The 13,452-nt window shown below is 45.0% G+C and overlaps 1 protein-coding gene across 3 annotated transcripts in view; it reads left to right on the plus strand.

Annotated features, from left to right (window-relative positions):
• The first annotated feature begins 675 nt into the window (after positions 1-675).
• ZBTB17 (zinc finger and BTB domain containing 17) overlaps positions 676-13,452 on the plus strand; it is a 43,270-nt gene continuing 30,493 nt past the window's right edge. Inside the window, exons 1-4 of one of the 3 annotated variants that reach the window (XM_068241645.1) lie at positions 676-879; positions 5,602-5,808; positions 8,203-8,394; positions 9,990-10,115. In XM_068241645.1, the coding sequence (XP_068097746.1) occupies positions 849-879; positions 5,602-5,808; positions 8,203-8,394; positions 9,990-10,115 (556 nt within the window). In that variant the 5' untranslated portion in view covers positions 676-848. Of the gene's footprint in view, positions 880-1,015; positions 1,106-5,601; positions 5,809-8,202; positions 8,395-9,986; positions 10,116-13,452 lie in introns of those variants that run through there. The other 2 variants (XM_068241644.1, XM_068241646.1) reach the window with 2 other exon arrangements.

Here is a 13,452-nt window from a genome sequence, read left to right on the forward strand (position 1 = left end):
CCATGCCCCTGCCAAACCTCTGATCACACCCCCGTGACACCCCTAGTCACGCATACCATAAAGATTTCATAAGACAAATATGTTGTTTTATCATTCAAACAACACTGGTCCTCTCTATCCTGGTTCATTTTAAAAATTAGTAATTTATCAATTTAAAAGATGGGAATAAAGTTTAGAGTCAATCAAACACATTTTTAGTAGAAAAATACATATATTTACATAGAAAGAGGGACCTAGTCCTGAAAAAGGGACAAATGAGGAGGACAGAGGGACAGAGCTCCCAAAGAGGGACTGTCCCTCCGAAAGAGGGACAGTTGGGAGCTATGGCCCTACTGTTATATGGGGTTGTGGGCACCAGTACCCACCTAATACCGCTGTATATAGGGGGAGGGGCTTGGAGCTTTATTTTAGCCCAAGGCCCCATTTCACCTAAGACCCACCCTGTGTTGAATATCACCATAAAGAAACTGGTAACTTGAGTTGTGGCAGATGGGAATCCAGCATCGTGATTGATAAGACATTATTACCAGCCTAAACCTTACCATCCAGGAAGCAATTTATGGAATAGAGAGTCAGCTCCTTGGCTCAGAGCAACGTACAGGAAGGAAACTCCTCCCCGTTCCATCACGTCACACCACCAGTGTGGGCAGATTCCAAAGAGGAAGATGACAGCGCTCAGCTCAGAGTATGGTGACGTCATGCCCTCCCCTAAGATGGCGCCACAGCCTACATGCCCACAGACGTCATGACGCAAACAAAACGCACCCGGAAGTTGCCAGTCTTTTCTGAACCCCCGACTTCCGACCTTATCCAAAATGGCGGCGCCCCTTGTCCGATTGTAGCGCTGAATGGAGAGTCTCCGCCGCACCGGGATGGCAGGTGACTGGGGAGGGAGGACACGGGGCCCGGGAGATCCCAACATGGTGCTTACTTCCGGGGGGCACCAAGTGACGTCACGTCTGTCATTATCCACACCCCCTTATATCATATCACCACCATGTTACACCCCATATACCTCTACCTACTGCCCCCCTCTCTGTATAATGTTCATTAGCCCCATATAGCTCTGAAATACCTCTATATGGTGTCCTTCTCAGTATATAATGTAAGTTACCTCCATATTAAACCCAGTGTATTTATATATAGTGCCTCCTCTGATTGTAATCTATATCACACCCCATATACCTCTACCTAATGCCTCCCTCTCTGTATAATGTTCATTAGCCCCATATAGCTCTGAAATACCTCTATATTACACACCAGATACCTCTGTATAGTACCCTCCTCTATGTATAATACTTATCAGTCCCATATCACACCCCATATTCCTCTATATGGTTTCTTTCTCTCTATATAAATGCGTATTACCCCTATATTACACCCTGTGTACTTCTGTATAGTGTATTGGCTTCTCAATGTATAATCTGATGCCTTCCTACCCCATGTACCCTCTATATACACCCCATATGTATCTATATAGTGCCCTTTCTATGTTTAACCTTTATTACCCCTCATTTACCTCTGTGTAGCCTCTGCGATGCCCGCTATCGCAGGGGGGCTGGGGACTAAGCGGGCTCGGTCCTATCATATGTTATTTTACATGTCCTCACTCCTCTTCACTGTATCTGCTGTACAGACTCCATGCAGCTCCCGTCTGAGCCGCAAGGAGATGAGTTGTACAGCTGCTGCTCTTCTCATTGCAGGGGATATTGTGGTGCTAGTCTACTTTAGGGGACCCAGCAGGAAACCTCATAGGGAAAATTAGCTAACGTGATTGGTTGGACATCAACCTTTCAAACTGCTAGGTTTCCAATAGGTGGTAGTAAACAATGTCCACACTGCCCAATCACAATGCTTTGTGCTGTTAGAGGGAGCTATGACTGGAGAACTGATCCCTATGAGGCTTCTTGCTGGGTCCCTAGCGCTGATATTGTTAGGCTCCTGCTCCTTGGAGGTAAACAGGGGGCCAGCAGAGTCTCCCTGGGGGAGGGGGGCGCCAGGCTCACGTTATGACACTGCCTCAGTGATTGTGTATTACACCCTATATACTCTAGTCATATACAGTACTGTCGTCAGCACAGATGATAATATGAGTGAGTACAGCTGAAATCCCTCCTATCATTCTGAGTGAATTATAAGTGTAAGCTGATTGCTATACATGAGGGGCAGATGTGCTGGAAATCATTGTCGTCTTGTGTTAGCAATGGTTGCTTCCTGACGCTTTGGATCGAAATGGCTTCACATGCAAGGAAATTGCTGCTAAGAATATAACGTATACAAAAAACTGGAATGAAGTGGCGCTAGGTACAGTAAAAGATTATTTTATATATAATTCAAATTTATTTCTCAAATCACATTAAAGTAAATATTCATAAAAAATATATAAATGAGTGTTTAGAATAATGAATTTGTTGCATAATTATTTTATGCAACACATTCATTTTTTAAACTCTCCATTTATATTTTTTATGAATACACTAAAACCCCCGTTATCCAGAACTCAATTAACCAGAAGTCTCAAGCAACCAAAAGAAAAATCCTGTCCTTGCAGGATGCATACATCTACTTTTATTCTTCTTTATACAATAATAAACCTCTGTTAGTATTTTTTAATTACTGTATTTCAACATTAAAAACAATTTATGATAAGTATACAGTGTGGGGTATTGTATTAGCTAGGCCTATTTTTAACATTGTCTCAAACAACCAAAAACGACACTTAAGGTAGCCATACACTGGTCGATTTGCCATCAGATTCGACCAACAGATAGATCCCTCTCTGATCGAATCTGATCAGAGAGGGATCGTATGGCTACCTTTACAGCAAACAGATTGTGAACCGATTTCAGCCTGAAACCGTTCACAATCTGTTGTGGTGGTGGTGCTGCTGCCGCCCCCTCCCCCGCATGCCCGCATACTTTACCTGCTCCGCCGGCGCGACTCCAGTCCCCCGGTCACCGCTGCTCTGTCTGCGCTCTGGTCTCCAGGTCCGGCATGCCTCACTTCTTCTAGCCCGGCAGGAAGTTTAAACAGTAGAGGGCGCTCTACTGTTTAAACTTCCTGCCGGGCTAGAAGAAGTGAGGCATGCCGGACCTGGAGACCAGAGCGCAGACAGAGCAGCGGTGACCGGGGGACTGGAGTCGCGCCGGCGGAGGCACTGGAACGCCGCTAGCGATGCGCTCTTTACCCGCGGGCGATCGACGGTTATTTTCCGCACAGCGCGATCGACGGGATCGGACGAAATGGATCGAAATTCGGCGTGTAGCGTGAACGATTGGCAGCAGATTCGATCCCAGTGATCGAATCTGCTGTCGAAACGGGCGCAAATCGGGCCAGTGTATGGCCAGCTTTAGCCAGCATCAGCTGATCCCCATTGGTGCTGGATAATGGGGTTTTTACTGTATTTTTTCTTGTTGTTGTGATTAGAGAAATACATTTGAATTTTATATAAAATAATCTTTTGCTATACCTAGCACCATGCCATTCCTGTTTTTTGCACACCTAATATTCTGGTGGAGGTAGAGTCCTATTTTTTTGCATGCTTAATATTCTGGTGGAGGTAGAGTCCTGTTTTTTGCATGCTTAATATTCTGGTGGAGGTAGAGTCCTGTTTTTTGCATGCTTAATATTCTGGTGGAGGTAGAGTCCTGTTTTTTGCATGCTTAAAGCGGACCCAAACCAAACATTTTTTTTATTCAAAATATGTAGTTGCACCACTCTGACTCCATACAAAGATAAATAAACACTCCTTTAAACCTATGAGCATTTCAGTGCATGCTTTTCACCCTTCTCTTTTCATAGCTAGGGTTATACTGGGGGCAGCCATTAGCAATTCCTCCATTGCCGGACACCATCTACTCCACCAGTTTGCCGGAAAAATGCCGGCAATTTGAAAGGAAGGGAGGGGTTCCTCCAATAAATGTAAAATATTTTATATTTGTCATCATGCAGCTGAAAAAAGGCTGCTATTTATTATTATAATTTAGAAAATAGATTTTATTTCTGAAATCTTGTATTTTTAATTTAGGTCCACTTTAATATTCTGGTGGAGGTAGAGTCCTGTTTTTTGCATACATAATATTCTAATGGAGGTAGAGTCCTGTTTTTTGCATACAGAATATTCTAATGGAGGTAGAGTCCTGTTTTTTGCATACATAATATTCTAATGGAGGTGGAGTCCTGTTTTTTGCATACCTATTATTCTGGTGGAGGTAGAGTTCTGTTTTTTTGTTAACCTAATATTCTGGTGGAGGTAGAGTCCTGTTTTTTGCATACCTAATATTCTGGTGGAGGTAGAGTCCTGTTTTTTGCATACCTAATATTCTGGTGGAGGTAGAGTCCTGTTTTTTGCATACCTAATATTCTGGTGGTGGTAGAGTCCTGTTTTTTTGTTAACCTAATATTCTGGTTGAGGTAGAGTCCTGTTTTTTGCATACCTAATATTCTGGTGGAGGCAGAGTCCTGCGTTTTGCATGCTTAATATTCTGGTGGAGGCAGAGTCCTGTTTTTTATATACCTAATATTCTGGTGGAGGTAGAGTCCTGTTTTTTGCATACCTAATATTCTGGTGGAGGTAGAGTCCTGTTTTTTTGTTAACCTAATATTCTGGTGGAGGTAGAGTCCTGTTTTTTTGTTAACCTAATATTCTGGTGAAGGTAGAGTCCTGTTTTTTGCATACCTAATATTCTGGTGGAGGTAGAGTCCTGTTTTTTTGTTAACCTAATATTCTGGTGGAGGTAGAGTCCTGTTTTTTTGTTAACCTAATATTCTGGTGGAGGTAGAGTCCTGTTTTTTGCATACCTAATATTCTGGTGGAGGCAGAGTCCTGTTTTTTATATACCTATTATTCTGGTGGAGGCAGAGTCCTGTGTTTTGCATACCTAATATTCTGGTGGAGGTAGAGTCCTTTTTTTTGTTAACCTAATATTCTGGTGGAGGTAGAGTCCTGTTTTTTTTAATATACCTAATATTCTGGTGGAGGTATTGAGTACCGTCACATTTGAAGCGGCTGAAAGGGTGAAATAAAACTCAGCATAACACCGCTAAATAGTGGAGCCACCTACATTCAAATATTTTTTTTGAATAATTCCCCCCATGAAAGAACCATTTACTGGATCAATGAGAACTTCATAGTGGAAGTTCCATTGGCATTGAAGGATCTTTCAGGATGTCCAGCAAGTGCCAGGACAGTATTGGCAGCAGGAGGGTGTGAGCACATAGGCGCACACAGTGAGGAGAAGACTTTTGGGCGACAGCCTTGTGTCAAGAAGGGCCGCAAACAAGCCACTTGTTTTCAAGAAAAAGATAATGATCAATATTGGACTTCTGTTGGAAGTACAAGGGGATTGAACATATAACCCCCCCCCCCCCCCATACCTCTCTATAGTGCCCCCTCTGTCTATAATGTGCATTACACCCCACATACCTCTCCAATCAGCGCCATTGAATATGTTGGCGCTTATTAAATCAATAATAATAGTATTACCCCTATGTATGCCTTTTGTAGAGGCTCTTACCACCATATTACTTCAGTATTATGCAGATCACTGCTGTGGGAGGGACCTTGTCCTATGAGCTAACACTCTAATTGCTCTTCTGCAGCCATGGATTTTCCCCAGCACAGCCGCCTGCTCCTGGAGCAGCTGAATCAGCAGCGGCAGCTTGGCCTGCTCTGTGACTGCACCTTCGTGGTGGACGGCATCGACTTCAAGGCGCACAAGGCGGTGCTGGCGGCGTGCAGTCACTACTTCCGCATGCTGTTCGTGGAGCAGAAGGACGTGGTGCACCTGGATATCAGCAATGCTGCAGGTAAGGGCGCCACCTACAGGTGGCACAGACAGCAATAGTAACCTGCCTGGAGGTTCACTGTCTGTGCTACATATGATACGTATTTCCATGCATTATAGAGTACGGTGAGTGTCATTAACTGTCAGTGTAAGGAGCTGACAATCTAAACTCTAAAATCTAAAGCGCCTCCGTAGACTAGAATAGGAATTACTTCTATCAGGCTCTCAGTGAGTAACGCGAGCTCTGTCTGAAGACGGAGCCGAAGTTGCTTTTAAAACATAATAATTCGGCCTCCAGCAATCGCTGGAAGCAGAATTATATAATTCCCCCACTATCCATGGCGGCCTGGAGGGGGAATAGTAATTACCACGGCCCGGACTTGTGCAGCAGCAGGATCAGCCTTATATTGGCTGTATCCTGCACCCAAGTCTACCGGCGCCGATTTCATATGTATGCAGATTTACCAAAGCTATTTAAAGAGGAGTTGTAGTGAAAATAACATAATGAATACAATTGTCTTGTTTCTTTGACAAGATTTATTTATAAATGATTTAGTCAGTGTTTTTCATTGTAAAATCTTTCCTCACACTGATTTACGGTCTGAAATTTATGACAGATGGCGATAACTTTAGACTTGTCAGGTGCAGCTCTGCAGAATGTTTGTTTACTTAGTGTTCTGAAGACAGTAGAAATAATACATGTTCTCCCAGAGTGCTCTGGGAGAATTCCACATAACTCCCAGCTAGAGCAATTTCCTGCCTTTATCTGGTCAGCAGACGCCAGTCAGCCAATCAGGTGTACTATTATACACCCTTTGCCTGCTGTACCAAATCTAGCAGGAATTGCATAAATTAGCATTCAGGTGGGAGGCTTCGGTTGGATGCAATCGCAGATTGCATCGGTTACAGGGACGCCCCGTGTAGGCACATCTCCCACACAGTCCCCTCCCTAACCACTCACCTGTCAACCGCATCCTGAAAGCTGCAAAAAAGAAATTTAAAATCACAAACATTGGTCTGCACAACGGCCGGGGGCCCCAGTCTCTCTCACTAGCTGGGGAACCCAAACCACCATGCGACACCTAGAGGGAAATGTGGGCAAGCCCTGGACCTCTCACCTCCAGGGAACTCACCCAACCGCCTCTAGACTGAATGCCGACTGCAACAAACACAATTGCTAACTTCCAGCTAGAGCAATTTCCTGCCTCTATCTGGTCAGCAGACGCCAGTCAGCCAATCAGATGTACGGTACTATTATACACCCTTTGCCTGCTGTACCAAATCTAGCAGGAATTGTATAAATTAGACTGGGGCCCTGGCTGTCCTACAGACCAGTGTTTGTGATTTGAAAATTTTTTTTTGCAGCTTCCAGGATGCGGTTGACAGGTGAGTGGTTAGGGAGGGGACTGTGTGGGAGATGTGCCTACACGGGGCCTCCCTGTAACCGATGCAATCTACGATTGCGTCCAACCGAAGCCTCCCACCTGAATGCTAATTTATACAATTCCTGCTAGATTTGGTACAGCAGGCAAAGGGTGTATAGCTGTACACCTGATTGGCTGACTGGCGTCTGCTGACCAGATAAAGGCAGGAGATGGCTCTAGCTGGAAGTTAGCAATTGTGTTTGTTGCAGTTGGCATTCAGTTTAGAGGCAGTGGGGGTGAGTTCCCTGGAGGTGAGAGGTCCAGGACTTGCCCGCACTTCCCTCTAGGTGTCGCATGGTGGTTTGGGGGCCACAGCCAGTGACAGAGACTGGGGCCCCCAGCTGTCGTGCGGACCAGTGTTTGTGAGAATTCCACATAACTAGGCTGTGACATCGCTGGGAGGGCGGGGCTTCATACTAATATGCAGCAATATGTAGATATAGGAAGTGTTTCTGATGCTGAAATCAGAATAATTATTGTAAAAGTGGGTATCCTGAATGAATTATTGCATTCTACTATATGTCAATACAGGGCCTCTTTATGGTAACAATTAATACAGACATTCCCAATAGAATCAGAGCAGTGATTCCAAGGAGCGGTGTTTTTCTGTTGCAGGTTTCGGGGTGTCATTGACTGTGTGTGCTGCATGCAGGCGTTTCACTGGTCAGAGTGTATATCGGGGTGCTGTGTGTCTGTGATGGTCACCAGAGGTGGTGTTGGAGGCGGGTCTGAGTGTTTCACGGGTGTCTTTAGTGCAGGTGTTACGGGTATATATCGGGGTGCTGTGTGTCTGTAGAGGTCAACAGAGGTGGTATTGGAGGCGGGTCAGGGTGTTTTAGGGGTGTGGTTAGTGCAGGTGTTCCGGGTGTCAGGGTATATATCTGGGTGCTGTGTGTCTGTAGAGGTCACCAGAGGTGGTATTGGAGGCGGGTCACAGTGTTTCCTGGGATACGGTCAGTGTTTGGCTCACACTCGCCTCTCTTCTCTTACAGGATTGGGTCAGGTTCTGGAGTTTATGTACACCGCACGGCTGAGCCTGACCCGGGAGAATGTGGAGGATGTCTTGGCGGTGGCCAGCTTCCTGCAGATGCAAGAGATCGTCAATGCTTGCATGGCTCTGAAGTCGCTGAGCATAGGAGCGGTCCCGGGGACGCATGCACTAGGGGTGATACCCCCTTCACAAGGTAGGTACACCGACCCCCACACCTGGTACTAAGCATCAGCCATATATATGAATCCACAGGGCTAGAAATCAATCAATCAAGCATTAATTAAAGGACACCTGAAGTGAGAGGGATATGGTGACTACCATATTTCTTTTCTTTTTAACCTCTTGCGGAGTGGATGGCTATGGTCACTTTAAGACCAGAGCCATCTGTGCCCTTTTAAGTCTTGTGATTGGCTCACAGCAATCATGGGGTCACTGCCAGATATACAGAAGCTCTGCTTTTAGCATGACAGCAGAGCAAGCAGGGGCTGTGACACGGACAGCGGGAATGGTGAGAGTGAGCGGGGCACAGAGCGGCAGTGATTGAAAACTATGCCCTGGCAGGAATAAAGCTCCCAAACAGTGTGTAGATTTTAATCACCAGAAGCGGTTAAGCAATACCAGTTGCCTGGCGCCCTACCGATCTTTCTGGCATCAGTAGTATCTGAATCGCACACCTGAAACTAGCATAAGGCTAATCCAGTAAGAGCACCTGATCTGCATGCTTGTTCTGGGTCTAAAAGCATTAGAGGCAGAGGATCAGCAGGACAGCCAGGCAATGGGCATTGATGTTAAAGGGAAGGTTCAGGGAGGGAGGTAAAAAAATAAAAATCAATATCCACTTACCTGGGGCTTCCTCCAGCCCGTGGCAGGCAGGAGGTGTCCTCGCCGCCGCTCCGCAGGCTCCCGGTGGCCGACCCGGCCATGCCGGCTGCCAGGTCGGGCTCTTCTGCGCTCCAAGGCCTGGCACTTCTGCGTCCCACGCAGGCGCGCTGACGTCATCGGACGTCCGCCGGGCTCTACTGCGCAGAACTACTGCGCCTGCGCAGTAGAGCCCGGCGGACGTCCGATGACGTCAGCGCGCCCGCGTGGGACGCAGAAGTGCCAGGCCTTGGAGCGCAGAAGAGCCCGACCTGGCAGCCGGCCTGGTCGGGTCGGCCACCGGAGACCGTCAGGAGCCTGCGGAGCGGTGGCGAGGGCACCTCCTGCCTGCCACGGGCTGGAGGAAGCCCCAGGTAAGTGGGTATTGATTTTGATTTTTTTACCTCCCTCCCTGAACCTTCCCTTTAAAAGGAAATAAATATGGCAGCTTCCATATCCCTCTCAGTTCAGGTGTCCTTTAATCCATTGTTGGGGGCATTTCCACCTTCCTACTGGATGTCTGCATACGCCCATCCAGCTCTACTACTGGTTGCCTGTTGGCAACTAGGGCGGGGTCATACATGCTAATTCTGAGTTGATGCAAATTTTACTCTAATTTATGCAGTTTGGAAATGGACCAATCGAATTATTTCAAATTCACCTATGGGATTTGGATGTTAACGCCACTGTCCTTACATAAATGAAGTAAAATACAGAATCATGTTTTCTGTTCCCTCTGTTTCCCTTTATCTAATATTACATTACATCTTATGGTTAAGAAGATGTTTAATGTGTAAGATTTGCAATAATAGGGGAAATGAGCAAGGGACAGAGACTTTTCACATGAATTCAAGAGTCATTGTTTATGAATTGTTGGCATTGGCTTATAAGGCATTGTCCTCTCTCTGTGTGTCCCGCCCTCTGCAGCAGAAGTGGCTGAGTCTGCGGGTGAGTACTCTGCCCCGGTGGTCCCTGGAGACAGTGATGTGACCGCAGAGAGCACCGCACAGCCTGTGTACCCAGAACACGTCCCAGCTGAGGGGATTGCAAAGGAAGGTAAGTCGTATACTTGGCAGGGCGGGAACCTTGTGCTGGATGGCATCTGAGCAACTGAGTGTGACTGTTGTGTAGCAGGACTGATGGAGAGTCATGTGATGTCTGATCAGGTGATTTTTTTTTTTAAGGATGTGATGCCTTCATGCTTTAGCCTGAACATGAAATGACAACAATACGATTGTGACCAGCAAATCAGAGCCTTACAGATCTGTCACCTGATTAAACGGATCAATCGCTTTTCTGCAAGTTCCGCTGCACATCAGGCGGCTGTACTTGAAAGCAGGCCTGGATTTAAGTGTCAAAAGACGCAGAAACCAGGTTTATCTCACTAATGAGGACACTTAAAGGCAATCTTAAGTGACATGATGAGATAGATGTATGTATGTACAGTGGCGAGCATACATACACCTATGCTGTGTTCCTTTTTTTTTCTACCTTAACGTTAACATTCAGCTATGCAACTGACTGATTCTCTACAGTGGGACCTGATTGGAATATAGAGTAATCCTCACTAATAAGGAGTTACAGTCCTAAACCACTTTCCTGGTAGAGAAGCTTCTAAGAGCAGGGGATAGATAAAAAAAAAAGTTAATAGTTCATATATTTTAGCTTTCTGAGACAGGGTGTAAACCGTGTCATTGAACTGAGACAAAACAATAAATCCCTTTTTACATTTTGAAAACAGCTAAGGTATCCTTTGAAGGTAAAGTCAGTATTCCAGTGGTTTGTTCCAACATTTCAGAATTACTGGCGGCGCTGTCGTCAAGGAAAACAATCATCTGGCTATATTCTTACTTACTTTTGTGATGCGCGGGGTGTGCACGTCCTAAAAGCAAGCGTACAGCTGCTCCAGCAAAATGGCCATTTACATAGAAAAACTCAACGCTTTCAGTTTGGCTCTGTATGTTGTAAAGACGCTTCAGATTCTGCAGCTTGTCTTCAAGTGAATATGATACAAACATTCCACAATGTTCCCAACAGAAAGACATGGGTTTTATAGTTTTCTGCTGGTCTCTGCGTTATTGGAGGTGTTGGAAACAAGTAACAAAGACTCAGCAAGCTGGGGGATTTCTGGGGTGTCTCATGGCGACAATACTCCAAACAGCCAGGGCTGTGGAGTTAGAGCAATTTTGGGTACCTGGAGTCGGAATCGGTGGTTTCATAAACTGATGAGTTGGAGTTGGAGTCAGATGATTTTTGTACCGAATCCACAGCCCTGCAAACAGGGACTGCAGAGAACAGCAATATGAGATTACTGTCACGTTCTGGAAATTCTTAGCTGTCAGCAGAATGAAATGGAAAGATTCAATAACATAAAATTGTAAAAAGCCTAATGCAGGGCTGATCTATAATTATGACCAATTTTGTTTTTACAAAAGTGGAATTTTTCTTTAACATTGTGTCTCCTCCCCTTTATCTCCTTCTTACTAGTGGTGCTAGGCATGAATAAAGACTAAGGGGGGGGGGGGGGGGGTGTAATAAAGTGGAGGTGTGGCCATGCTGCCACCCTCCATCCCTCCCAATCAGAACACAGGGAGGGGGGTGGGGTCAAGCTGTCACTCTCCATGCTGCCTAATCAAAATGCAGTGGGTGTGGCCAGACTACCAATTGCCATCCCTCCTAGTCATGATGCAGGAAGAGGTGTGGCCAAGCTGCCACTCAAACAACATCCTCTCTTAACCACTTGAGGACCTAGGGCTTTCTACCCCTTAAGGACCGGCCACTTTTTTTCCATTCAGACCACTGCAGTTTTCACGGTTTATTGCTCGCTCATACAACCTACCACCTAAATGAATTTTGGCTCCTTTTCTTGTCACTAATAAAGCTTTCTTTTGGTGCTATTTGATTGCTCCTGCGATTTTTACTTTTTATTATATTCATCAAAAAAGACATGAATTTTGGCAAAAAAATGATTTTTTTAACTTTCTGTGCTGACATTTTTCAAATAAAGTAAAATTTCTGTATACATGCAGCGCGAAAAATGTGGACAAACATGTTTTTGATAAAAAAAACCCATTCAGTGTATATTTATTGGTTTGGGTAAAAGTTATAGCGTTTACAAACTATGGTGCAAAAAGTGAATTTTCCCATTTTCAAGCATCTCTGACTTTTCTGACCCCCCGTCATGTTTCATGAGGGGCTAGAATTCCAGGATAGTATAAATACCCCCCAAATGACCCCATTTTGGAAAGAAGACATCCCAAAGTATTCACTGAGAGGCATAGTGAGTTCATAGAAGATATTATTTTTTGTCACAAGTAAGCGGAAAATGACACTTTAAGAGAAAAAAAAAAAAAAAAAAAGTTTCCATTTCTTCTAACTTGCGTCAAAAAAAAATGAAATCTGCCACGGACTCACCATGCCCCTCTCTGAATACCTTGAAGGGTCTACTTTCCAAAATGGGGTCATTTGTGGGGTGTGTTTACTGTCCTGACATTTTGGTGGGTGCTAAATTGTAAGCACCCCTGTAAAGCCTAAAGGTGCTCATTGGACTTTGGACCCCTTAGCGCAGTTAGGCTGCAAAAAAGTGCCACACATGTGGTATTGCCGTACTCAGGAGAAGTAGTATAATGTGTTTTGGGGTGTATTTTTACACATACCCATGCTGGGTGGGAGAAATATCTCTGTAAATGACAATTTGTTAATTTTTATAACACACAATTGTCCATTTACAGAGATCTTTCTCCCACTCAGCATGGGTATGTGTAAAAATACACCACAAAACACATTATACTACTTCTCCTGAGTACGGCGATACCACATGTGTGGCACTTTTTTGCACCCTAACTGCGCTAAAGGGCCCAAAGTCCAATGAGTACCTTTAGGATTTCACAGGTCATTTTGAGAAATTTCGGTTCAAGACTACTCCTCACGGTTTAGGGCCCCTAAAATGCCAGGGCAGTATAGGAACCCCACAAATGACCCCATTTTAGAAAGAAGACACCCCAAGGTATTCCGTTAGGAGTATGGTGAGTTCATAGAAGATTTTATTTTTTGTCAAAAGTTAGCGGAAAATGACACTTTGTGAAAAAACACAATTAAAATCAATTTCCGCTAACTTGTGACAAAAAATAAAATCTTCTATGAACTCGCCATACTACTAACGGAATACCTTGGGGTGTCTTCTTTCTAAAATGGGGTCATTTGTGGGGTTCCTATACTGCCCTGGCATTTTAGGGGCCCTAAACCGTGAGGAGTAGTCTTGAAACGAAATTTCTCAAAATGACCTGTGAAATCCTAAAGGTACTCATTGGACTTTGGGCCCTTTAGCGCAGTTAGGGTGCAAAAAAAGTGCCACACATGTGGTATCGCCATACTCGGGAGAAGTAGTACAATG

The sequence above is a fragment of the Hyperolius riggenbachi genome, chromosome 6 (assembly GCF_040937935.1).
Source record: "Hyperolius riggenbachi isolate aHypRig1 chromosome 6, aHypRig1.pri, whole genome shotgun sequence".
NCBI lineage: Eukaryota > Metazoa > Chordata > Amphibia > Anura > Hyperoliidae > Hyperolius > Hyperolius riggenbachi.